The sequence below is a fragment of the Cetorhinus maximus genome, chromosome 21, assembly GCF_964194155.1.
Source record: "Cetorhinus maximus chromosome 21, sCetMax3.hap1.1, whole genome shotgun sequence".
Lineage (NCBI taxonomy): Eukaryota > Metazoa > Chordata > Chondrichthyes > Lamniformes > Cetorhinidae > Cetorhinus > Cetorhinus maximus.
Window position 1 is genome coordinate 7338126 of NC_135899.1, and position 25232 is coordinate 7363357.

At 40.4% G+C, this 25232-nt stretch overlaps 1 protein-coding gene across 1 annotated transcript; it reads left to right on the forward strand.

Moving 5' to 3' along the window:
- The first annotated feature begins 830 nt into the window (after nucleotides 1-830).
- Nucleotides 831-22620, forward strand: neu1 (neuraminidase 1). The gene is made up of 6 exons (XM_078566553.1): nucleotides 831-1182; nucleotides 11943-12132; nucleotides 15798-16060; nucleotides 18691-18873; nucleotides 19428-19647; nucleotides 20677-22620. The coding sequence occupies exons 1-6, from the start codon at nucleotides 1048-1050 to the stop codon at nucleotides 20880-20882; spliced, it is 1197 nt and encodes a 398-aa protein (XP_078422679.1). The 5' UTR covers nucleotides 831-1047; the 3' UTR covers nucleotides 20883-22620.
- The last annotated feature ends 2612 nt before the right edge of the window (nucleotides 22621-25232 follow it).

The window sequence follows — 25232 nt, forward strand, 5'->3', positions numbered from 1 at the left end:
TTTGCAGACACAGTCCTAGGCTTACAGGCTGGTTAGATCTTAAATGCCTCTGACCTGCAGACACAAAACTCCTTTCTGTTTATACCTAGCTTCTTCTATGAATGTAAATTTTCCATCGTATTACTAGGTTTTTTAAAAATTTTACCTCTCCTAACAATAATCATTTCATTCCACCAATGTTATTAGTAATATAAACACATTGCTTGGCATCTCCCAGCTAGGTGCAAGACTTTACCCATTCTTTTGAATGGCTTATTCAACAAATGCAAATTGCACTTTATCTTTCAACTTATGTTTATCTAATTAACATCTCAAACCATGATACATCAAAGCACCCACACTATCTGCCTTTAATCCAATTAAGACATACACATAGACACTACTACAAGTCCAATTTAAAAATAATTTCAAATAACATTATACACATTAATATCTCTTCATGACAGTGTGCGACCATCTTCCATCCTGTGAACATGCCCAAGCCAGTGAAGTTGCCTGTGCTTGATGGGTGTCAACATACTTGAGAGCTTTGCCTTTGAGGAAGCTGCGTTCGTGAGTTTGTCTTTCCATGAGCTACCCAGGATATGCTGCAAACAGCAAATATGATAATTACATGGATAAGAGTGTTAACATATTGTAAGTTTCATTTCGTTTTGTGATTCAATTTCTGTATTAGTTGAAGTTCTGATGAAGAGTCATACGGACTCGAAACGTTAACTCCGTCTTCCTCTCCACAGATGCAGTCAGACCTGCTGAGCTATTCCAGCTATTTTTGTTTTTGTTTCTGTACTGGTTGTGCCCGTTCGATAGAATTTTGAGTTTCCTTTCTGCTTTAAAAGAGCAGGAGCTTGGCGTGAAAGGAACCCATTCTCCACCCCTCAGTAGGCGGTCATACGACGTAATAATCCGGCCCCAGCACCAGTGTGGGGTGGAGCGAGTGACGGAATCGCAGCAACTTAAAGACGGTCGACTCTGAGTGACCTGTGATCGGTTCATGGGCTCGGAGGAACCGTGACAGGGCAGCCGAGGGAAAGGAGGAGGCTGACGATGGCCCCGCCGGCTTCCTCTTGCTTCCACAGGGACAGCTCGGCGCCGAAAGCGGCCGGCGCCCTGCAACTGCTGCTCACTGGCCTGTTCTTCTTTCTCTTGATCCTGCTACGCGGCACTGCGCTACCGGCTCAGGTAAACCCACACTTATCCTGGGCTGGGGTATAATGATCTGGGAGACTGGGACTGAGGGATAGGGCCTTATGTGACGGGGCTTGAATTTAGGGGAGGTGGTCACGCCCTGAGGGCTTGGGGTACAGGATCTGTGGTGTCTGACCCACAGAGAGGTCTCAGGGACTGGGGAAATCTGGGACTGAGGGGAGGCTGTGGATAGGGACTGGAGGACAGGGATGGCGGGGATTGTTCTGGGGACAGAAACTGTAGGGGTTGAACTGGGGACAGGAATTAGGAGCCTGGGGACTCAGAGTCTGGGGGAGGGCAGTGGTTGAGAAAATTGGACACTGGAGCTGGGGGATAGGGTCTGGGGCTTGGGAACATTAGATGACTGACTTGCCTGTGGAGGTTTCCCAGTTTGAATTGGCTGAAAACTTGAGCAGTGCTAAGGCTGTATCCAGAGTGTTTACCATTACTGCTAGATGAAAAATGTGGCATTAATGGCTTATGCCTTTTGTGAACCTGGACATCCTAATATTACTGAGGTTTGTGCACTGCTGCAGAAACCTGTGACGAAACGTTCAGTGCCTCATGATCATTGGTCCACCAGACCCGTTAAAATCAATGGCGAGATGTAGTTTGCTGAATTGACACCTCTGTGTCTGCAATAGGGCATTGATGAGACCACATCTGGAGGACTGTGTATATTTTTGGTCTCCTTTATTTAAGAAAGGATATAAATGTGTTAGAAGCAGTTCAGGGAAGGTTTGCTTGACTGACAACCTTCCCCACATTCCAGGTATCTTATGAGCAAAGGTTGAACAGGCTGGGCCTGTATCCATTGGAGTTTAGAAGAATGAGAGGTTATCTAATTGAAACATATAAGATCCTGAGAGGACTTGACAGGGTAGATGCTGGAAGGATGTTTTCCCTTGGGGAGAGACTGGAACTAGGAGTGACTGTTTAAAAATAAGGGGTCTCCCCTTTTAAGACTGAGATGAGGAGAGATTTTTCTGAGGGTCGTTGGTCTTCGGAACTCTCTTCCCCAAAGAGTGGTGGAGGCAGGGTCATTGAATATTTTTAAGGCAGAGATAGATTCTTGACTAACAAGGGAGTCAAAGGATATCAGGGGGTAGGTGGGTATATGGAGTTGAGGTCACAATCAGATCATCCATGAACTTATTGAATGGCGCATCAGACTCAAGGGGCTGATGGTCTGCTCCTGCTTCGTATGTATGTTCGTACAACCACTTAGTGCAGAATGGCTCTGGAGGGCTTTGAATCAGGGAAGTATTCAATTGCCAAAACGAGTTACACGTGGGTTGGACTTATTCTAGCAACTTCATTTCAACCTTAAACCTCATTTGTACAGACACCCACCAAAGTTGCTGGGAAAATATTTACAAATTAAAGGCTCACACCGTTTTCAGTGTGTAAGCACAAACAACAATTTGTGGCGAGGGCAAGACTTGCTGATCGATGCAAATTGGCATGTTACTCAACAATTTGCATGACTCCACCTTTAGCTTCATGAGCACCAGAACTCACTGTTGACCTCCCCAGAGTTTCAGGATATTGTTGCATTTGCAATATGAATTAAACATGCCGCAGAAAGTTATATTTAGTAGTTAATTATGTGAGGACACTTAATGACAGGATTTATGTACTTGCATTTGCACTAGTTGGACACCCAGAAAAGGGAACAATTGAAACTGCAGTCTCATTTCTGCAGGTAGTAAATTGGTCCTGGGGGCTATTAAATTTAAAATGTTTCAATTCTTTTTCTGTCTCTCCTCTCTCCTTTATCCAATTTTTTGTTTCCTCTTTTTATTTCACTCTGTACCTACTTTGGCTCTAATTCAGCTGACTCCCTTCTCTGTCATTCATTCTATTTCTTCCGTCTTTAAGTTTAACTGTTTTAAGGAGATAGACGGTTGTCTCTCTGTTCACTGGGGTCCCAGGTGTCCTGTTGCCCTCGTCATGCTGCAATTGGCTCATACTTCAGCAAGAGTAAATTCCCTACTCCAGCAAGATCTGAGCCATTACTGACCTGGATTTTGCAGTCAGCATCAAGCAAAGGTGCTCGCCGCTGACTTCGAAGAAAGCTTCCTTGAGAGATCTAGTGATCTTTGTCATGAAAACTTTACCTCTCGACATGTAATTGATTATAGCGATGTTTAATAGGGATTTCCAGCATTTAGTTGCATTGATGTTATTCAGCAGCGAAAGACATTAAAGAATTCTCATAGACAACCAACCAGGAATGAAAAGACTTAATAATCAAGTCACTTTTTAAAAATTTTACAGAGCAAAATAAAGATTGCAACATACACGTGGGGTTAAGGTAGAAGCTGGAATATCACAAAAACTTACCAGATTTTTATTTTTTTTAAATCAAAAGGGAAATGTTTAACAACATTCCACAAGTATTTTTCCCAATGCTTGATCGGCTGTTCAGCACTAGCTACTCAGATCACTGTTTAAAAACCCAGTATCCCTCATTGAACAAGGTTTTGCTTTTCCTGAGGTTTCTAACAGTGATATGAGAGTGGAAAACGCTGTGAATTTATTACAAATTCTGGTGTGTATTATGAAAACAACTGCTGATAGAACTTGTCTGTGCTGTTTTCAGTGAGTGGGCTGGAGAGGTTGGGGTGAGGTCTATAGCACAGCCTGTGACAGAGCAGTGAGTGTCAGCCTCCAGGAGTTTCACTTCAAGCTGTGCTTATGCTAAATCCTAATGCTGCCGCCAGATTCAGAGGGGTAATGATGGCAATCGTTGACAGTTTGCCATCAACAACCTCAAATTTTAGGCAATGTGTTTTCAGCTCATCATAAGTGTGGATTGCAACATGTAATGAAATATAGCTAGAGACCATAGAGTTCCTGAGGGTCTCCTCTTAATGCTTATTTATGTATTTTAAACTAATGGAAGATCTTAGAAATACTGAAATGTTACAAATGGGAGAAAATGGATTTTCCAGGAAATCTGATGGATTCATACAAACTCATCAATCATTCTGTCTATGCAATGTGACCTGTCCACCACACATTATCAGATTTAGTCAGGAGCCATTGCTCCTAACATCTCCCTGTTAAGCAACCTGTTGTTTCATTACAAAAATCTGATACTATTTTAACCAGATTAAAACCTCTCCTCTTATCAATAATGCTGATTGAAGCTCCTGTAGAAATGGGAGTTAGGCAGGGCTGTAGGTACAGCTATGAGCCAGAATGAACATAGAGGGGACCTGGGTATAATGTCTTATCTGAAAGGCGCACCACTGCCAGTGCAGCACTCCCTCAGGGAGTCTCAGCCTAGATTATGTACTCAAGTTTCTGGTGTGTGTCTTGAACCAACAACTTCTGAGTCAGAGGCTACAGAAGTGTGACACTAAGCCAAAGTATGGCTTGTAACTTGCTCAGTGCAGCATATTTTTGGGGAGGGGGAAATATGGGGTTTTTAAATTTCATGAAACCTCTTGGAATTATCCCTGTGCTCATTTAAACACAGAGTCCATACCCCTGACATATTAACTCCTCTGTTATTACCACAGGTGCTGCCTGACTTGCTGAGTGTTTCTGGTATTGTCTGTTTTTTTTGTTATTGGTTTCTTTGTACCTTCGCTAACACTGGAGAGAATCTGTGGGACTATAAAATGGTCTCAGACTGTAAAACCACTGTGTACTTCTGCAAGAGTTATGATCCGTTGTTATAGAATCTACCCTGAAGCATTAATAGGAAATAGTCCACATTACTGGGAGATTCTGGTAGTTTGCAATGCTGCACGCTAAAGCATTTGTAACCAGTTAGACAAGTAGAATAATTTTTTGTAAGGTGCGACACTTTTTTAAATGTTGATATTCAGAAAGACTTGTCTGTACTTATACAAGAAACATAGAAAGTTAGCATGAAATTAGGAAGGCACATAGCATTTTGGCTTTAATTGCAAAGAGATTGGTGTACAAAAATAAGAAAGTCTTGCTACAGTTGCTGACCTTTGCTGAGACTAAACCTGGAATACTGTGTGCAGTTTTGGCCTCCGTGTCTAAGGAATGATATACTTGCCTTGGAGGCGGTACAGCGAAGGTTCACTAGATTGATGTCTGGGATGAAATGGTTGTCCTATGATGAGGGGCTGAGTAAATTGGGCCTATGCTCTCTGGAGTTTAAAAAATGAGAAGTCATCTCTTTGAAACACACAGATTCTAAAGGGTTTTGGTGGGGTAGACAGAGGTTGTTTCCCCCTGGGTGGGGAATATAGAATACAGCCTTGGGAGAAGGGGATAATTATTTAGGACTGAGATGAGGAAAAATTTCTTCACTCAAAGGGTTATGAATCTTTGGAATTGTCTGTTCACTCCAGAGGTTTGTGGATGCTCCATCATTGAGTATATTCAAGACTGAAATCAAAAATCTAGGGATATGGGGAGCAGGCAGGCAAGTGGAGTTGAGGTACAAGATGATCAGCCACCATATCAAATGGCAGAGCAGGTTCAAGGGGTGAATGGTCTGCTGCTGCTATTTCTTATGTCCTTATATCGTTACTAACATCTGCTTTTTGCATTTTGAGTTTAAAACTCAGTAAAACAGGGGTAATAATTCTGCTGGTGAAGTACCCTGGAATAGCTGTGTGATATCCAGTTGGTTAAGCACATCCCAGTCAAAAAAAGCCTCAATTTTAAAATTCTCGTGTTCAAATCCATGCATGGCCTCGCCCCTTCTCTCTCTAATCTTCTCCAGCCCCACAACCCTCTGAAATCCCTGCATTCCTCCAATTTTGACCTGTTGTGCATCCTACATTTCCTTCACCCCACCATTGGTGGCTACACCTTCAGCTGATTAGCCCTTAAGCTCTGGAATTTCTACAAAAGCCTCTTGTACCTCCCCCCTTTTTAAGTGCTATTCAAACCAAATATATCACTGTTCCTTCGCTGTCGCTGGGTCAAAATCCTGGAACTTGCTCCCTAACAGCACTGCGGGTGTACCTACACCACATGGACTGCAGTGGTGAAGAAGGTAGCTCACCAGCACCTTCTCAAGGGCGGTTAGGTATGGGCAATAAATGCTGGACAAGCAAGCGACACCCATATTCCATGAATGAATAAAAAAAAGCTTAAAAGTTTGCTTCTTTGGCTCATGTCAATTTTTTTTGTCTGATTACACCCCAGTGAAGGGTCTTGTAGGTGTTTTAGAAACCATATAAATGCAAGTTGCTATCATTTTGACAGGATCAAGTTTGGTTTCAAAGTACAGTGGCAATAGGAGCTTCTCTCTAGTTCTCCAATTACCACATCCTAGCAGGAAATTAGCTAAGTGTTGAGCATTGGAGAATGTTAAGGACACACACACAGCCTCCTTACCAGGACAAGCAGGACACCACAGGCAGGTTATATACCACTACTGTAAATATTTTTTTCTTCTGACATTTCACCACAGTTACAGATAGAGTTGACTGAGGTAATCTTACAAAAAGCTCCCAGGACCCCAAGAGCTATAATAATTGGAAATTTACAAAGGGAGCCTAGCAATTCCCTTCACTCTTGTACAATTATCCCTGCTGAGAAGTTTCTCATAGAATGATGATTTTAACAACATACTCTTCCTTGGGGAAGCAGTTCAATTTGGTTACATTAATAGAGTTGTGACTTTCAGCTTACTAATGAGTCAGATGTGATATAGATACAGCCAATTTCCACAGATCTATCTCCCCTTCAAATTCGTATTTGTCTGCTTATTTCACACAATTTGTAATTATATCTTCTTTTCTAGTTTGGGTTGGCGCATGTTTTGTTCACCAACTTGCAGCTAGGATCCATCAGTGTCCTTTTTTTAACATGGGTAATGATGTTCTGGGATTTAGCTGAGATAGTTAATCTCCTCCATCTGTCTCCTCATTTGGCTTAGATAGATAGTAAAAACTGTGTGATACTATTTGAAGTGCAGAGAGTTGCCCCAGTGTTCCAGACAACATTACTTCAATGTTGACTTTGATGTGCAAAATGGTTTTTGTATTTGTCGGTGAGGGAATTACTGAATTTTAAAATAATGGCACTTTAAAATGCTTTGAGACATTTGAAAGACGTATCTAGGTGTAATACAAAATCTTGATTTTTTTTTTGAGCATAAATCACTTCTAAGCTGAGGAAGAGAAACAGTTTCTTTTTTAAGTTGTTTCTGATAGCAGAATCTCTAGAAAATATTTGTTCCCCTTTCATTTTGTTGCTGTATGGCTATAAAAAGTAGTTTAATTACAGCCAAAGAAAACATAAATAGGACTTGGAGTGGACTATTTGGCCCTCAAGCCTACTCTGCCATTCAACAAGATCATGGCTGATCTTTAACCTCAACTTCACCTTCCTGCACTATTTCCATGCCCTTAATTCCTCAAAAACCCGAAAATCTATCAACCTCTATCTTAAATCTACTTAATGACTAAACATCCATAGCTCTGTGGGGTAGAAAATTCTAAAACAAAAAATGCTGGAAAAACTCAGCAGGTCTGACAATGCTGTGGAGAAAAAGACAGTTAACGTTTAGAGTCCGTATGACTCATCTTCAGAGCTAAGAGAAGTAAAAATGTGGTGAAATTTATACCGTTTAAGGGGGGGAGGTGGAGCAGGTGAAGCTGGTTAGAAGGCCAGCGATAGGTGGAGGCAAAGGAGAGATTGCTAAAGATGTCATGGACAAAAGGTCAAAGGGGTGTTGATGGTGATGGTACTGGCTAAAGGAGGTGCTAATGGTGACATTATGGGTAGAAAGTAGAATGTAATAATAGCCAGACAAGGGTAAGCACTCTGGGAAGAACAACATGAGGAAGTGACAGATGGCCCTAGTGGGGAGAGGGGACAGTGGTGGGAAAAAAGTTTGAAAATAGGGTAAAAGGTGGGGATAAAACAATGAATGAAAATGAGTTTTTAAAAAATAAAAAAAAAGTGGGAAAAAATTCTTTAATTAAAAAAAACAATATTGAGAAAAGGGTATTTTTAAAAAAGGGTGAGGATGGAGGAGAGAGTTCATGGTCTGAAGTTGTTGAACTCAATGTTAAGTCCGGAAGGGTGTAAAGTGCCTAGTTGGAAGATGAGGTGCTGTTCCTCCAGTTTGCATTGATTTTCACTGGAGCATTGCAGCGGGCCAAGGACGGACATGTGGGCATGAGAGCAGGATGGTGTGTTGAAATGGCAAGTGACAGGAAGGCCTGGGTCATGCTTGCAGACAGACCAAAGGTGTTCTGCAAAGCAGTCACCCAGTCTGCGTTTGATGTCTCCGATGTAGAGGAGACCACTTTGGGAGCAGCGAATGCAGTAGCGCTGCTTCACTTGAAAGGAATGTTTGGGCACCTGGACGGTGAGGAGGGGGAAGGTAAAGTGGCTGTATCTATATCATATCTGACTCATTAGTAAGCTGAAAGTCACAACCTTATTAATGTAACCAAATTGAACTGCTTCCCCACGGAAGTGACAGTTGTTAAATCATAATTCTTAAAGGAACTTCTCAGCGATAACTGTGGTGAAATATCAGAAGAAAAAAAAATATTTACAGCAGTGGTGCACAACCTGCCAGTGGTGTCCTGCTTGTCCTGGTAAGAAAGCATGAGGCCTTGTGTCCTTAACATTCTCCAGTGCTCAACACTAACATCCTAGCTAATTTCCTGCTAGGATGTGGTAAATGGAGAAGTAGAGAGAAGCTCCTACTGCCACTGTACTTCGAAACCAAACTTGCTCCTATCAAAATGCACTACTGGACAACACAATAGCAACTTGCATTTATATGGTAAAAGCAAAATACTGCGGATGCTGGAAATCTGAAACAAAAACAAAAATTGCTGGAAAAATTCAGCAGGTCTGACAGCATCTACGGAGAGAAAGAGTTACCGTTTCAAGTCCAGATGTTGAGTCATCTGGACTCAAAACGTTAACTCTTTCTCCCCATAGATGCTGTCAGACCTGCTGAGTTTTTCCAGCAATTTTTGTTTTTGTTGCATTTCTATGGTGTCTAAAACATCCACAAGACCCTTCACTGGGGGTGTAACCAGACAAATCTTTTTCCCCACCTCTGTCCCTCCCCACCCCACCCCCCAGTAGGGCCATTGTCACTTGTTGTTCTTTCCAGAGTGCTTACCCTTGTCCTGCTGTTATCACATCATGTATTCTTACCCTTAATGTCACCATTAGCACCTCCTTTAGCCAGTACTACCACCATCAACACCCCTTTGACCTTTTGTCCATGACATCTTTCGCAATCTCTCCTTTGCCTCCACCTATCGCTGGCCTTCTATCCAGCTTCACCTGCTCCACCCCCCCTTAACAGTATAAATTTCACCTCATTTTTGCTTAGCTCTGAAGAAGAGTCATATGGACTTGAAATGTAAACTCTGACCTTCTCTCCACAGATGCTGTCAGATCTGCTGAGTTTTTTCCAGCATTTTTTGTTTTTGTTTCAGATTTCCAGCCCCCGCAGTATTTTGCTTTTATTAAAGAAAATTCAAAAGATTCATAACTGAATAAAGAAATTTCCTCATCTTAGTCCTAAATGGGCAGCTCCTTTTATTCGGAGAACGTGACCCTACGTTTAAATCTTTTTTTTTGGCATCCATCCCATCAAACCCCTGTCAATGTATGACAATGCAAGATCTCTCAAAGAGTGATGGGATAATTTGTTTCTAGCAATGATGGTTAAGGCTTTAAATATTGGTCAGGACACTGTGGAATATATCCCTGCTGTTTTTCAAAATAGTGCTATGGGATCTTTTATATCCAGCTGAAAGGGTAGACATGACCCTAGCTTAACATCTCATCTCATCCAAAAAAGGGTGCCTCAGACAGTGCAGCAATTCCATCAGTTCTACACTGACATAGGTGATGATAATTGTGTATGGAGAAATGAATGCATGCAATGTGCGTTGGGTGGAGAAAAAGGGGTTACCTGATTTTTAGACAAAATCCAACATTTGTTTAGTTAATGCATGAAAACTACCTGAAATTCACTTAGAAGTATTGATTATTACCTTATAATTGATCATTAACTTATAATTCTTTTTTTTAAAAATTAACACAAATTTCTCTCCTCCTATTTTGAATATGACAAATCTTTCTGGATTTCAGTTTCACAATTACCAGCTCTCCTTTCGATACCTACTCAAGCAATCATTACCCCTGTGCTTACTACATTTGCTGCCATTCAGTTAACACCGTGATTTTAAAAAAAATCATCCTTGTTTTCAAATCTCTCGATGGTCTCACCTCTCCCAAACTCTGCAATCAGCTCCAGCCCTGCAATAACTATCGGAGCTCATCTCTGCTCTGATGCTGATCTCATCATAGAAAAGTTTGGTTCCAATCTTGTGGGATTAACAATTGAAGCATTGAGAAATATTTGTTGCCAGGTAGATCACATCGACAGATGTAAGATTCAATCACAGTGGAGCAGCATTTGCCAGTAAATCCATGCACCACATAACTCATTATAGATAAGGATCTGTGCAAGTAATTGCGTCATTGCCAACCTATGGCAATTAACCCAACACATGACTTGAGATAATCTTCAAAACATGAGTCTTTTGAGAAATCAAATGATGATCATCTTTACAGTATCTGATTCTTGATCGATAATATCTTTGTTCTACTCTGATGACTCTTGGAGGTAGATCATGTTGACTAACCTTCACGTTAGAGGTAAAACTGCTTTTGTCAATTTTGTAAAATGCCATGAGCAAGATTGGTTGAAATAACGAGGAATTTTTTTTGCCCAGCCGTCCACCTTGGGATCCAAGTACAATAATGGTTTCACGCTCTGCCAAATTTTATTGTTCATTAATGTTCACTGAGTATTTTTGGATGGGAGTATAAAACCAGCATTGCGCCTGATCCCATGGGATTTCTATCTGGCAAGTTAAGTTAAAATTACCCACCCGTTGGACCGAAATGCTGGCTGTTTTCATGTTATGCAAGTAGAAAATGCTGTAAATGTTCAGCAGGTCAGGGAGCATCTGAGAAACAGATTTAAGGTATCAGCAGTGTGTACATCCAAATCAGATGTAGTACATGTTAAATGACGAATGAAAGTCCCTGGACTCAGTCTCTGTCTTATGTCTTATCCCAACTCTCTGATAAAGAACCATCTCAGGATGATGTTTTCTGGTCCCACCTCCACCACCATTGTAAGATCAAAATAGAGTTACAATCAAAATAGAGTTTTAACAATTTTTGGTCATGTCTGCCCATGTACCTTTTTGAACTGATTTCATTGGGAAATATTGTTTCTTAGATACAAAGTTTTTTTTAAAATTCTTATCCAGATTGGAACAGGAATTTGTCATTCAGCCCATAGAGACTGTTCTGCCATTCCATTAAATCATGGTTTATCTGTATCTAAACTCCTTTTTCCTTGCCTTGATTCTGTATCACTTGCTACGCTTGCCAAACAAAAATCTATTAAACTGCATTTTGAAATTTACAATTGACTCCCAGCCTCAACAACTTTTTGGGACAGAGAGTTTCCAGATTTCCAGGACCCTTTTTGAAAAGAAATGCTTCTTATTCTGGATTCTCCCACAAGTGGAAATAGCGTGTCTCAATCTACCCTATCAAATCCTTCAATCAGCTTAAACACCTCAGTGAGATCACCCCTTAATCTTCTATACTCAAGGGAATAAAAGCCCAGTCTGTGCAACATGTCCTCACAATTTAACCATTAGGCTTGGCCCATTGAAGGAGGTCATGCGGATGATTGAAAACTAGCACTTTGTATAATACATTCCATCATTTTCTTCTCTTTCCAGATCAAGCCGTTAGTTGTAAGTGAACAGTTGCTGTGGATAAGTGGCATCGTTGGCCATGTTGACACCTTCAGGATCCCCCTCATTGCAGTCACCCCCCACAATAACCTCATTGCTGTGGCAGAGGCCAGAAAGCATTCACCGGAGGATATTGGTGCTAAGTTCATTGCTGTCCGCACGTCTAGTGATAAAGGTGATTGATTAACTTTAGCTTCAGTAAAGAATTAGTCTTGGATTTCTGACAACAAGGGAGCTCCTCAATTATGCTTCACAATTCCATGGTCAGTTTTTTGTTCTGACAGTTGAACTATTCAAACGCTGAAGAAAATTGGCATAAAATTATATTTAAAGCCGGAGATGTGGTTGACTCAACAAACTGGGTGAAATTTTCAGTCCTGTACCTTACAGAATTATTTCCCACAGTAGCACAAACAAATGCTCTTGCCTTTTGAGAACAGGCCACTCATAAAGCAACTGTTGTCTGATCTGAAACAAAAACAGAATTACCTGGAAAAACTCAGCAGGTCTGGCAGCATCGGTGGAGAAGAAAAGAGTCGACGTTTCGAGTCCACATGACCCTTCAACAGAACAGTTCTGTTGAAGGGTCATGTGGACTCGAAGCTTCGACTCTTTTCTTCTCCACCGATGCTGCCATACCTGCTGAGTTTTTCCAGGTAATTCTGTTTTTGTTTTGGATTTCCAGCATCCGCAGTAGCTTTTTGTTTTTATCTCTGTTGTCTGATCTGATCCTGGTTTACAGTCAAACTATTGGGTTTGTGCTCAGGGAATACAAAAGGGATTCAAAACTCTGGATCACAAACTCCCCAGTGAATCTGAATTTTTAAGTGATGTGGTATTGAAGCAAGTTGCTGATCAAGGCACTTCAAACCAGAGCATAGTAGGGGCAATAGAACAAACTGTGAAAATCCAACCTTTGCACTGACCAAGGGTTGTACTATTGTAAATACTGGCTGCTGTAAGCTCTCCTATCTTGTGTGGGGGAAGGGATAAGTTTGTTTTTTCTCCCCCAATTTGCTTAAACAGCAGGTAAACTGCCAATTAAAAAATAGTGCAGATTGAGCCTTGATACCCTGCAAAGGTAAAAGTGCATTTTCACTTAAACAGATTCCAGTTGTAGAGCTAAATGTGGCCATATTAATCTATCTTCTCCTTTCCCTACAAGGCCTACATGATATTCATTAGGTTTACAATTTGTGCACTCACTTTGTTCACATAAAGATGTTTGGATGTGGTTCATATATGCTGATTATGAACAAACCTGTTGGTGCTCTCTGGGTTATATATAGGAGATATGCAGTGCTCTGGTGTGAGATGCCAAATTATTGTTTTTTTAAACTCATGAGGGTTAAACTCTTCAAGTTTCCACAACTTTCCATGATTCATAATCTCAAGTCTTTTCTGGTGCCTACTTTAAAGAAAGAATGACCCTGCATTTACCTGGTGCCTTTCACAAACTCAGGATGTCCTAAGTGCTTTACAGCCAAAAAAGTATTTTTGAAGTGTAATCACTGTGTTGTCATATAGGAAATGTGGCAACCAATTTGCACACAGAAAGCTCCCACAAACAGTAGCGATGTTTAGTTGAGGTGTAAATATGGGCAAGGACACCAGGAAGGACTTCCTGACTCCTCTTAAATAGTGTCACGGAATCTTCTATGTCCACGTGAGAGGACAGATGTCTCAAAAAAGCTACAGAATCGGCAAACAACAATTACGTATGTACCTCACTGCTTGCATGCAATAGAATGTCTTTCCTAACTTTACAAATTGTTTCTTCCTCTGGCTGTGCTGAACATAATTCTACAGTCACCATTCGTGACTGTAATCTGGTTAATACCACAGTTTAGATCTCTTCTCTGGTAACCAATTGTCTTTGATAAAGTCAGATGCTCTTAAATCAATTTAGCACCATAGAAAGAATCAGTAACTTAATTGACACGGGCTTCCAGTGCTCAATTGCTAAACGGTTCAGTGTGGAACTGAGCCAAGCAGACTAGGACGATCCCAAGTTCAGACAGCACCCCAATTCCCAGCACCCCCCCCCCTGCCAATTGTGCTGCAACAGCAGTGGCTAAGGACTGTTTGTTGCCAATCACCAGACTTTGACCTCACACTCCCGACACTACTCCTTTGCAAGAATCTTCATGTTAGGATGGTTATGGATTAAGGTTTCCTCTGCTGTGCTTTGTAAAGCAAAGTCAAAGACCGGTTTGCAAATTAATTGCAAATAGTGTCCTGAGGGAATCTCCTTCATCCCGTGCACACCACCACCCCTGCCAACCACTTTTTAAAAATTCTTTCACGGGATGTGAGCATCACTGGATAAGCCTGTATTGCCCGTCCCTAATTCCCCTTGAGAAGATGGTGGTGAGTCATCTCCTTGAACCACTGCAGGCCACGTGCTGTAGATACACCCATAGTGCTATTAGGAAGGGAGTTCCAGGATTTTGACCCAGCATCTGTTGCCCTTTTCCTAGGTGATAGAGGTTCATCTTGTATATGATACACACTGCAGCCACTGTGCATTGATGATGGAGGGAGTGAATGTTGAAGGTGATGGATGGGGTGCCAATCAAGTGGGCTGCCTTGTCCTTGATGGTGTCAAGCTTCTTGTGTGTTGTTGGGGCTGCACTCATCCAGGCAAGTGGGGAGTATTCTATCACACTCCTGACTTGAGAGTTGTAGATAGTGGACAGGGTTTGGAGTGTCAGGAGATGTTACTCACTGCAGAATTCCCAGCCTCTGACCTGCTCATTTATTAATTGTTGAAACTTGGTGATTCATTAACCTTTGAAGTCCCTAAATTCCTTTGCTGACTTGTAGTCTGTGCCCACCTAATTCCACATTTTGAATAATTTACTAATTTAACCAGAATCACTTGCAGTAGAGCATGCATCCTGCATCTCCAATGATTTTCCCTTCTTTCAGGATTCCGAACAGACGAGGATGGAAACCAAGGTCTTGTCGGGCAATCATAGAATCATGCAACACAGAATGATGCCATTTGGCCCATCATACCAGTGTCAGCACGTTATAAGAATTACCAAATTATTCCCATCCCTCCTACTTTTTCTACTTGGCCCTGCAAAACTTTCTCTGTTAATATTTATCTAATTCCTTTTTGAAAGGTATTATTGAATCTGCTTCCACTGTTCTTTCAAACAGTCCATGCCAGATATGGCTTACAGACGAGAATCTTTGTTTCTAAGTCATGGGGTGTTCAATTGGACAAGCTTAATCAAAATCATCTGTTCAGATGTAGCTCTTCAAACTATTTTAATTTCCCATATTTGTGAATAAACATACTGCAGCATGTAATGGGTGATGAGAAAATAATGAGTAAACATTCCACAATCTTTAAAGTCACCTTGGTCGAGTGGTATTTCGATTCATGATGAGGCAGTGAGTTTTCTCATCCATCTACTGGGTTAGTTCAGCAGGTGAGATACCATACATGGTTATAGCCAGTGACTGGACAATTGAAAAGTAAAATTAACTGTTGTAAATAAATGTGATCAAGAGCCTGAAGTTGAACTCCGCAGTTATTAATGAGGCCTGCTGTGACTGTCTTGGGACCTCAGTGGGTACAGGCTTATTACACACAATTCCCACACCACAGCATAAGTGACCAGTTCATGCAAGTACCTAGTAACAGTTGCTAATGTGGAGAGTGGAAATGTCACCTTGGTGCAGAAGAAGGCCCAAGGTTAAGGTATTGTATTAAAGTCAAGTCCATGGCTTGGGAATAGAAAATGTGATGCCGTATGCTTGGAGTGAGTGTATTTCAATCCCTAACACCAACATTTACCAGCTTGCTTCATAATTGTCATCTTTCAGGTGAAACCTGGAGCCCCACCACCTTCATTGAGAATGATGGTTCAAAGATTGATGGCCTGAATTTGGGGGTAATATTGGTCGATGAAGAGAAGGATCTGATTTTTATCATGTACACAACATGTGCCCATCACTATCATTGTAATGTTTCCAGCACGCTCCTGATTGAGAGCCAGGATGACGGAAGGACCTGGAGCCAACCGAGAAACCTGTCCAAAATGACTGGTACCAAGATGTTCGCACCTGGCCCTGGATCTGGAATCCAGGTGAGAGAAATAGGAGGAGGAGAAATGTAGAGCCTTCAAATACTTTGAATCAGAACGAGAATCAGTAGACCTTGGATAAGCACATGAAGTAAAAATTTCACTGAGCTCAATCATGAAATTCACACTGACAATACAGTTGAAATTGCACTAGTTAAGTTACATTTCAAACCTCAACTAAAATGTATTTGCATAATCACAAAAGTAAAATCTTCCATGAGCCAATGCAACCTGGCAGTGTAATAAAATGTAATCTCTAATTTTCTTTCTGTTAAATTCCTAATGCACTTAAGAGTGGTAACCTAGTGTAGTTTTATTGATGCAGCTAAAAATGGGGTTTAGCAGTAAAAATAAGCATTTTTCTTTACAGAGACATCCAGTCCTCCACCTGTGAGCAACTTGATTTTAAAATCACTGAAAACGTTATTAAAAAGCTATACTGAACCATTCATTAGTTCAATGCTTACTGGTCAGTTTGTTAGTTAATTAAATTTTTCTGAGATGAGAGAGCTTTTAAAATATGCCCAAATGCCTAAGCAATGAGTGCAATTTGAAGAGATGTCACCTAAGAGGTTATTAGAGCTCACAGGATTGGGGTAATATATCAGCAATAATTGAGAATTGGTTAAAGGATAGTAAACAGATTTGGAATAAACAGGTCTTTTTCAGGTTGGCAGGCTCCAATTAGTGGGGTACTGCAAAGCTAAGTGCTTAAGACTTAGCTATTTATAATCTGTGTTAATCTATATGGGATATTAATTGGAGTGAGTGTATTTCAATCCCTAATACTATTAATTTATAATCAATATTGATGGTTTAGATTTGGAGACAGACTGTAATATATCTAAGTTTGCAGATGACAGAAAGTTAGGAAAATAAAGTGTGAGGAGGACACACAGATGCTGAAAAGGGGTATGGATTGATTGAGTGGGTAGGAACATGATGGATGGAATATAATAAGGAAATGTTAAATTTGGAAGAAAAAAACATTTTTTTTCAATGGTGAGAGACTAGGAAATGTTGGTATTCCTTGTGCATGAATCACAAAGTTAACATGTAGGTACAGCAAGCAATTAAGCAAACGGTTTGTTGGCCTTTTAAGAGTTTGGAGTATAAGAGGGAAGAAGACTTATTGAAGTTTTTTAGGGCCTCGGTAAGACCACACCTGGTCTACTGTGCATAATTTTGGATTCCTTACCTAAGGAAGGATATTCCTGCCTTGGAGTGCAACAAAAGCATACTATACTGATTCATGGGATGAGGGGTTTTATCTTATGAAGAGAGATTGAGTGGATTCTATTCACTGGAATTTGGAAAAATTATAGGTGATTTAATTGAAATGTCTAAAATTTTTAAGGGGCTTGATGGGATAGATGCTGGGTGGATTATTCCTCTGCCAGAGGAATCAAGAATTAAGGATCACAGCTTAGAATTTAGGACTGAGATAAGAAATGTCTTCACTCAATGTTGTGGATCTCTGATACCCCAGAGATCTGTAGGTACTCAAGTCATTGAGTTATAATCATGACAGAGATTGACAGGTTTTTGGATACTAAGAGAATTGAGGAATATGGGGATAGTGGAGTTGAGGAGAAGGTCACCATCTCACATTGAATAATAGATATGTTCAAAGAGCCGAATGGCCTATGCCTGCTGTTATGCCTTGTATTACTTCCTGAACCAGCGCAATTGGTGGAATTGTGCAATTTTTGACCTGATGCCCAGTTTTGTGGGCAAATTGAATCTTGAACTAGTGTCAAACATTGCAAAAAACATGAGTGCAAGTGGTTTTGGGTGTAACTTGCTCAATGGTTAAAATTTGTCAAAGCCTTTGCACTGGTTCAGTCAATCCTGTCCTGGTTGGTCTCTGATATAACTAGCAGGGATAAGCGGAAACTCAGCCAGACTTTCCTTTAATCTTAACTCTATTAGAATCTGATGCTGAATGTCTGCTAACTGTAAAGATACTAAATAATTGAACCCAAATCTTAATAGGTACACTTCTGTGCAAATTGGCAATAAATTAACGATTTACACCCAAGATTAGTAAGGGGTCTAGTACTGGAAATGAAAACTTTCATTTAACTGCTCACCCATGTGAACATTAGATAAGAGCAGAGAGAATTGTTTAGGCCCATAACGTGCCAAACTTTGAAAGGTGGTCCTTTGCACACTACTCACATCCCTCAACTAATGAACACAAAAATTCATCAATGAAAAGAAATTCTCAAAAATGCTGCAGTACTCACTGTGAAAAGCGTAACGATCTGATCAAACAATCACCTGGAAGATGAGTTAAGGTGCAACTACAGCGTAGAAATAATAAAACACCTCAGTGATGATAGTAGACAAAGAAACATCCAAATGAATTGTGTTCATTTACCAATATTCCCAGCAGCAATTGCTAGACTGTGCTAAAACTTGTGGGCTAGAAGTTCATCTTGGGGTGGGGGGGGGCGGGGGTGGCTAGTCAGGTGATATGGTATCAACTAACAGTTTGCAAGCTGCTTGACATTTGGTTTCATTACAGCCTTTTCATAGAATTCCATGCCTTTTGTGCTATTGCCCAGGACTGATTTCTATCCCAGTAAGCAAAGCTTGCATATCCCTAAAGTTCTGGTAACTTTCCATAGAAAAAGTACAATCCAAAGAAAGGCCGTTTGATTGCCTGTGGGCATGGGACGATTGAGGAAGATGGGATATTCTGTCTTTTCAGCGACGACCACGGCAAGACCTGGAGGAATGGAGGGAGTCTGAAAGGAATTCCGTACAGTCAACCAAAAAAATTCTTTGACTTCAATCCAGATGAAAACCAGGTAATAACCTTCTTTCAGTTGGTCTGAGGGTTTCTCATAAAGATAGAGTGGGAAATACTGAGAGTGAGGGAAGGGATCAATGCATGTGGCCTTCCCTGGAAAATACAACATTAAAATATTGAGCTGAGAGTAAAGCAGAATCTAGAACTAGAGGGCTTTTTCAGAATAAGGGGTCACCCATTTAAGATGGAGACGAGGCGGAATTTCTTCTCTCAGAAGTTCATTAACCTTTGGAATTCTCTATCCCAGAGAGCAGGGGCATCATTGAGTATATTCAAGGCTGAATTCAACAAATTTTTGATCTACAAGAGAATCAGGGGTTATGGGGGGCAGGCAGGTAAAATGGAGTTGAAGCCAAGATCAGATTAGCCATAACTGTATTGAATTACAGAGCAGGCACAAGGGTTGCACAGACTACTGTTCATATTTCTTCTGATTGACAATTACTCAGTTTCTCAACATAGGGTTAATTGGATACTGCTCTCCTTCCAATGGTGATCCTTTGTTTTTTTTTTACTTTAATCAAATATCATGTGCATGTGCTCTTTTTAAAGCCCTATGAATTGTCGGATGGTTCTGTGGTGATTAACGCAAGGAATCAGAATTTCTACCACTGTCGCTGCAGGATAATAGTTAAGAGCTATGATGCATGTGAGTCCCTGCCAATAGAAAACGTGACCTTTGACGAGACTCTGATAGACCCAGCTGTAGCCGCAGGAGCTTTAGCCAAAGACAACATTGTTTTCTTCAGTAATCCTGCAAACCCATCCAAACGTGAGTTCCATACTTCTGACACTGGGGATATTGATGTTGTGGATGCAGTTCCATTTGTATGTTCTCATGGGGATAAGTGCATCCTACTATACATGGAAAGCACACAGATCCAGCCCAGATGAATGGGATAAAGGATCCCATATTGATTGAAATTAAACTGAATGATCTTTCTCTTGTGATATACATGTTTCTTGCTTGTGTCCCTGTGCAATTCTCCAACCTTCTGAAAGTGGATCAAGGAAACATCTGTCAAAGTGAAGCCACATGTGAATCATTGAGCTGCTCCAATTCATAGCGTGAACTTAAGAGCCACAGTTGCAATTAGATTCACTTAATCCAATCGGTACAACTTATCATGTAACCATACAAAATAATGAACGTCTTGCTTCCCTACATCAATGCAAAGGAAAGAACTTGCATTTCTAGAGCGTCTTTTATGATTTCAGGACATCCCAAAGCACCTTACAACCAATGATGCACTGTTGAAAAAGAATCACTGCTGTAATGTAGGAAGCACAGTAGCCAATTTGCACACAGCGAGGTCCAACAGACAATGAGAATCTATTTTTAGTGATGCTGGTTGAGGGGGAACTAATCTTAAATAGTGGAGTATCATTCCTCTAGATGGTGAATTGTTGACTTTTTTTTAGTTTAAAGTGAGTTTCTTGCCCCACTTTTCTATCTCCCTTCTCTCACATTGTCAATCCAACCTTTCCTTTTTTTGTACTTGATTTAACTCTAATTTACACTATTTCCTCTGTTTGTTTCTCTTTATCTTTTAAGTCTAATTTGTATGGAGATAGTCTGTTGGTCCCATCGTTCAACAAGGTTCCCATGCCTTCGCTTCACCATTAGTCACTCACACTTCCAGCAATTTACAAAGAAAATATTTTTTGAGAAAAGATTCACCAAAGCATGCTGTTCCAGCAAAATCTGGGAAATAGTCACCAATATTGTACCTCAGTTGTAATTATAGAATGCACAACTTTTGAATTCATTTTACATTTCCCCCCGTCTTTTAATTCCTAGGTATAGATCTGACATTTAGATGGAGTTATGATGATGGAAAATCATGGGTAAAGGACAAAATGATGATCTGGCATGGCCCGAGTGGTTATTCCTCCATGACTATCTCCAACAACACAAACAACGAACAATACATCTACTTGGTTTATGAGAAGGGGCGTATAGCCATAACAGAATCCATATCGTTTGTGAAGATTCGTATCAAATAAGAGCCTGATTCCGTTTCTCATTGCCTTAAAACATCCATGAATAATGGGTGTGTGATCCAACCAAGTCTTAGTGAAACACAGGCTCCAATGTATTGGGAAAAAGAAACACTTTTTTATGACACTACACAATTTCATTGTTTTCCATTACTTAAAATATTTTAAGTTGAAATTAACATGTTAAAACTCCAAATTTCTTTACCATCCTCTCACTGTGCAACAAGTATTTATTCCTCAACTTAGTGGTGAGCATGAGACGTAGACTTGTCACCGTCTGCAATGGATTTGCAGCATGAAATGTTTGCACTTGTGGCCAGCCCTAATCTCTATCAGGTTTCGAAAACCTGCCCTTTTTTGTACATCATCATGTGGACTGTATTGAAGCTGCTGCTAAACCTGCACTTTTTAAAATATTTTTAAAAGTAAAATTTGTAAGAATTTGTTCAGTTGAGCTGGGTGAACATGTCAGTATGTCGAAATCTGAGGCGAGAGAGAGAGAACCATTGTGGCCTCTGACTTAATGAGAATGAGGTTCCCTACTTGGTGTTTGGTCTTTTCTACTGAAGGTGAGGCCAGGTTGAGTCATGAGTGAAAGCCCAGTAGGAGAGCTCTTTTAGGAAGAACATGTTTGGATCATCTGGTCTCAAGACAATCCTTTTGAGTTATGTAGGAGAAAGATCAAAGTGGAAGGTTACATTTTACAGCTTAAATAACAGCTGGTTGGATCAGGTGACTTTTTCTCATTTCCCAATTGTTGTGGTCTACAGACATGAGGCTGGGCTCCTTAGGTGAAGGTCTGCTGAGCAGGCTGACTCTTCAGAATAAATATTTGTATATTTTAAATCTCCGACTCTGGCTAGTGCCTGTCCTCTTAGCTCTATGTGGGGAGGGGTATTTGGCAGAGAGTTGGGGTGTATTTTTGCACATACAGTACTGTATATATGATGGAGAAAATACTTGAACAAAATGAGCTTCAGGGCAATGGTTAGAGGTTCTGGGCTGCAGTGCGTCCAGGCTAGCAAGAGATACAAATTATCAGCCATGGTTTCTGCTCCTAACTGTAGGCCGATTAGTTCTTGCCTAGATGTGTACAGCGGCCAAATGATAGCGCGGTGAGTTTCAGGCTGCATTTACCTCCATTTTGTATATCTTCTGACATTGCTGTCTCAGCTTGCATGTGGTGAGTACCCATTTTGGTATCAGGATGTTGCCAGTGCCTGAAGTACCATACACCCCCCCCCCCCCCCGCCCCCCAATGTCGATGCATTCAGCAAAAATCTGTCTCAGGGCAAGAGGGGAGAAAGAAAACATAACCCATAAGGAAAAGTGACATTTTATTTGACTAGGCTGTTCAGATTTTTATAATTAATCAGAGGGCAATATTTTTAACATGTCCACTGAAAAAATTTATATTATTGTTCCAGATATATTGTTCAAATGGGGATAATATCCTTATCAATATTGGGATAGGGAATGGGTCCCACTTAAAAGATAGAGGATCCTGTCCAAATCTAAGCTCAGATACCCTCTTCAATGATGCAAATATAAATGAGTTTCAATACACATTTTACTTCTGCGTTCTGTTTACTGTAGCCAGCAATTGTTCTTGGTTATCTCAGTGCAATCAATGTCGAAACTGTAAATAAAGAACTAAAACTGGACAAATGCGAATTAATGTTTTTGGACTTTTACCGTTTGCCAAGCAATCCAATTATCTGTACAATAAAATTTCATAACTTTCCTATACTGTGTCCTGTCCTTGCTTGTAGTCTGTGCTCTAACAGTTTTTTCATTTTCTTAGTGATAATGTTGCTAAGCATACCGAAAGGTACAGCTGTACTTTGACTGAGCTTCTGCTCTCCTGTCCTAATAACCAATTAGGTGGTTCCATGTCCCATTTCTGTTGAAGCACCTTGAGAGTTTGTTACATTGAAGGAGCTATATAAATGCTGAGTTGTTGTTAAAATCCATCTCTTGGACTAAATCCAACTGGGAATAGGCAATAAGTGCCAGCTTTGCTAGGCATGCCCAACTCCAGGAATATGATATTAAAGATAGTTACAGATACGAAATGGGAAGTTGCACAAGGCTGCGAAAGTTATAATGTGCGCTGCCATATTGCAGCTATGATCCAGTTTGTATCTCAATAAAATACCTGTTTAGAAACAGGAGAGAAGGCAAGGGAATGGCACTTGGTACATTGTTCATTCAGAGAGCTGGTGCAGATATGATGGGCCAAATGGCTGCCTGTGGTGTAGCAGTTCTGTGATTATTGTTATGACACAGAAGTTGCTAAAGGCTGAGTTGCTTAAATCACAGAGGGAAACTTGAACAACTGTCACAACCTATATTTTCAATTGATATGTTTGAGATGCAGCTCTGAAGTCAGGAATAATACTACCAAACCTCGAGGTTTTTTAATATAAAACTAAATTAAACATTTATTAATTTAACAACAAATTAAACACATACATATGCCTACAAATTACTACCATAATAACTTTTAAACAAATCCCCAAATTAATCACTCCCAGGTAAATCTTCACCCAGGCAACAATAACCTATAGACTTTAAACACACCAGGCAAAGCAAATTTGACATGACAAATTTAAAATGAGGCTCTTTGCACTTTGGTTTCTTTGCAGACACTGTTCTAGGCTTACAGGCTGGTTAGAATTTAAATGCCTCTGATACACACACAAACTCTTTTCTGTTTATACCTTGGTTTCCCATTGTATCCTAGGCTTTTAATGTTACCTCTCCTAACAATAATATCCTTTCCACCAATTTGATTACTAATATAAACATGTTGCTTGGCGTCTCCCAGCTAGGTGCAAGATTTTATCCATTCTTTTGAATGGTTTATTCAACAAATGTAATTTGCGCTTTACCTTCTACTCCTTACGTTTATCTAATTAACATCTCAAACTACTATACATCAAAGCACTCCCAGACTAGCTGGCTTTAATCCAACTAAGCCACACATAGACAAACACAGACCCCGCTACAATTTCAATTTAAAAATAATTTCCAATAACATTATAGACATTAATATCTCTTCATGACATTATAGAAACAATGTAACTCATACCTAAATGATTACCACAATATGAAATACAAGAATGAACGGTAATTGCCATTGTATAATATGCATTTTATTTCTTTCTGGGGTATTTTAAAGGGTCCTAAATTGATTTTATGGTTTCTAAATGGCAGATTATGCCTAACTCATTTAATTAAAATCTTGAGGAAATGAAGGTACGTAGATAAAAGGAACAGAATAGACGTACATATGGATTTTTAGGGACTGGTGGATTAACCCAACCAAATATGGGGTCTTGGGATCTGATGGTCTCCTTGAACAGTGCTGAGAGAGGGAAGCAAAATACTGGAAATAAGAAACCCAGGGCCAAGAAGGGGAAACAAAACCTAGAAAATCCCTTTCATTCAGGTATTAGAAAGCAGCCGGAAATTCTATTGACCATGCTTATGTTAACTGTTAAATCACTACACTTTATAAGATGTGATCTCTTCCTCAGCCTAGTTCCCTTTTGAAGGTATGCAGAGAGTCAGCATGATGCACAAGTTAGCCATGTATTCCAGTAGAATATAGAAATAGCAGGAGGCTATTCAGTCCCTCAAGTTTGGTCCACCATTCAATAAAATCATGGCTGATCTATATATTAACCCCATTTACCCTCCTTGGTTTCGAAGCCCTCAATATCTTTAGCTCACAAAAATCTATCAATTTCAGCATTGAAATTTATAGTTGACCCCCAGCACCAACAGCTTTTTGGAAGAGAGTTTCAAATCTCCATTGTCCTTTGCATGAAGAAGTGGTTCCTGACATCACTTATAAAGAACCTTTCTCTATTAAGATTTATCACTTTGTTTTGGACTCTCACATGCACACTTCCTACCCACCAGAAAAAGCAGGGATTTTACAGTCCTGCTGAGTCAATGGACTTTTGAATGGCTTGCTGCATTTTACAGCCCCGCTTCACCGCCATGATGGGGCTGTAAAATTACCTCCACAGTTTCTCTCTAGCTACCCTATCAAATCCTTTAATCACCTTGAACAGTTCAATTAGCTCTGACAATCCTTTTACAAAGGAATATACAACTACTAATTTGGCAAACTGGATCCATAATTGGCTGGTTGGCAGGAAGCAGAGGGTGATGGTCGAGGGGTGTTTTTGTGACTGGATGCCTGTGTTCAGTGGGGTTGCACAGGGATCAGTGTTGGGTCCCTTGCTGTTTGTGGTATATATAAACGATTTAGACTTGAATGTAGGAGGATTGATCAGAAAGTTCACGGATGACATGAAATTGGTGGGGTGGTAAATAGTGGGG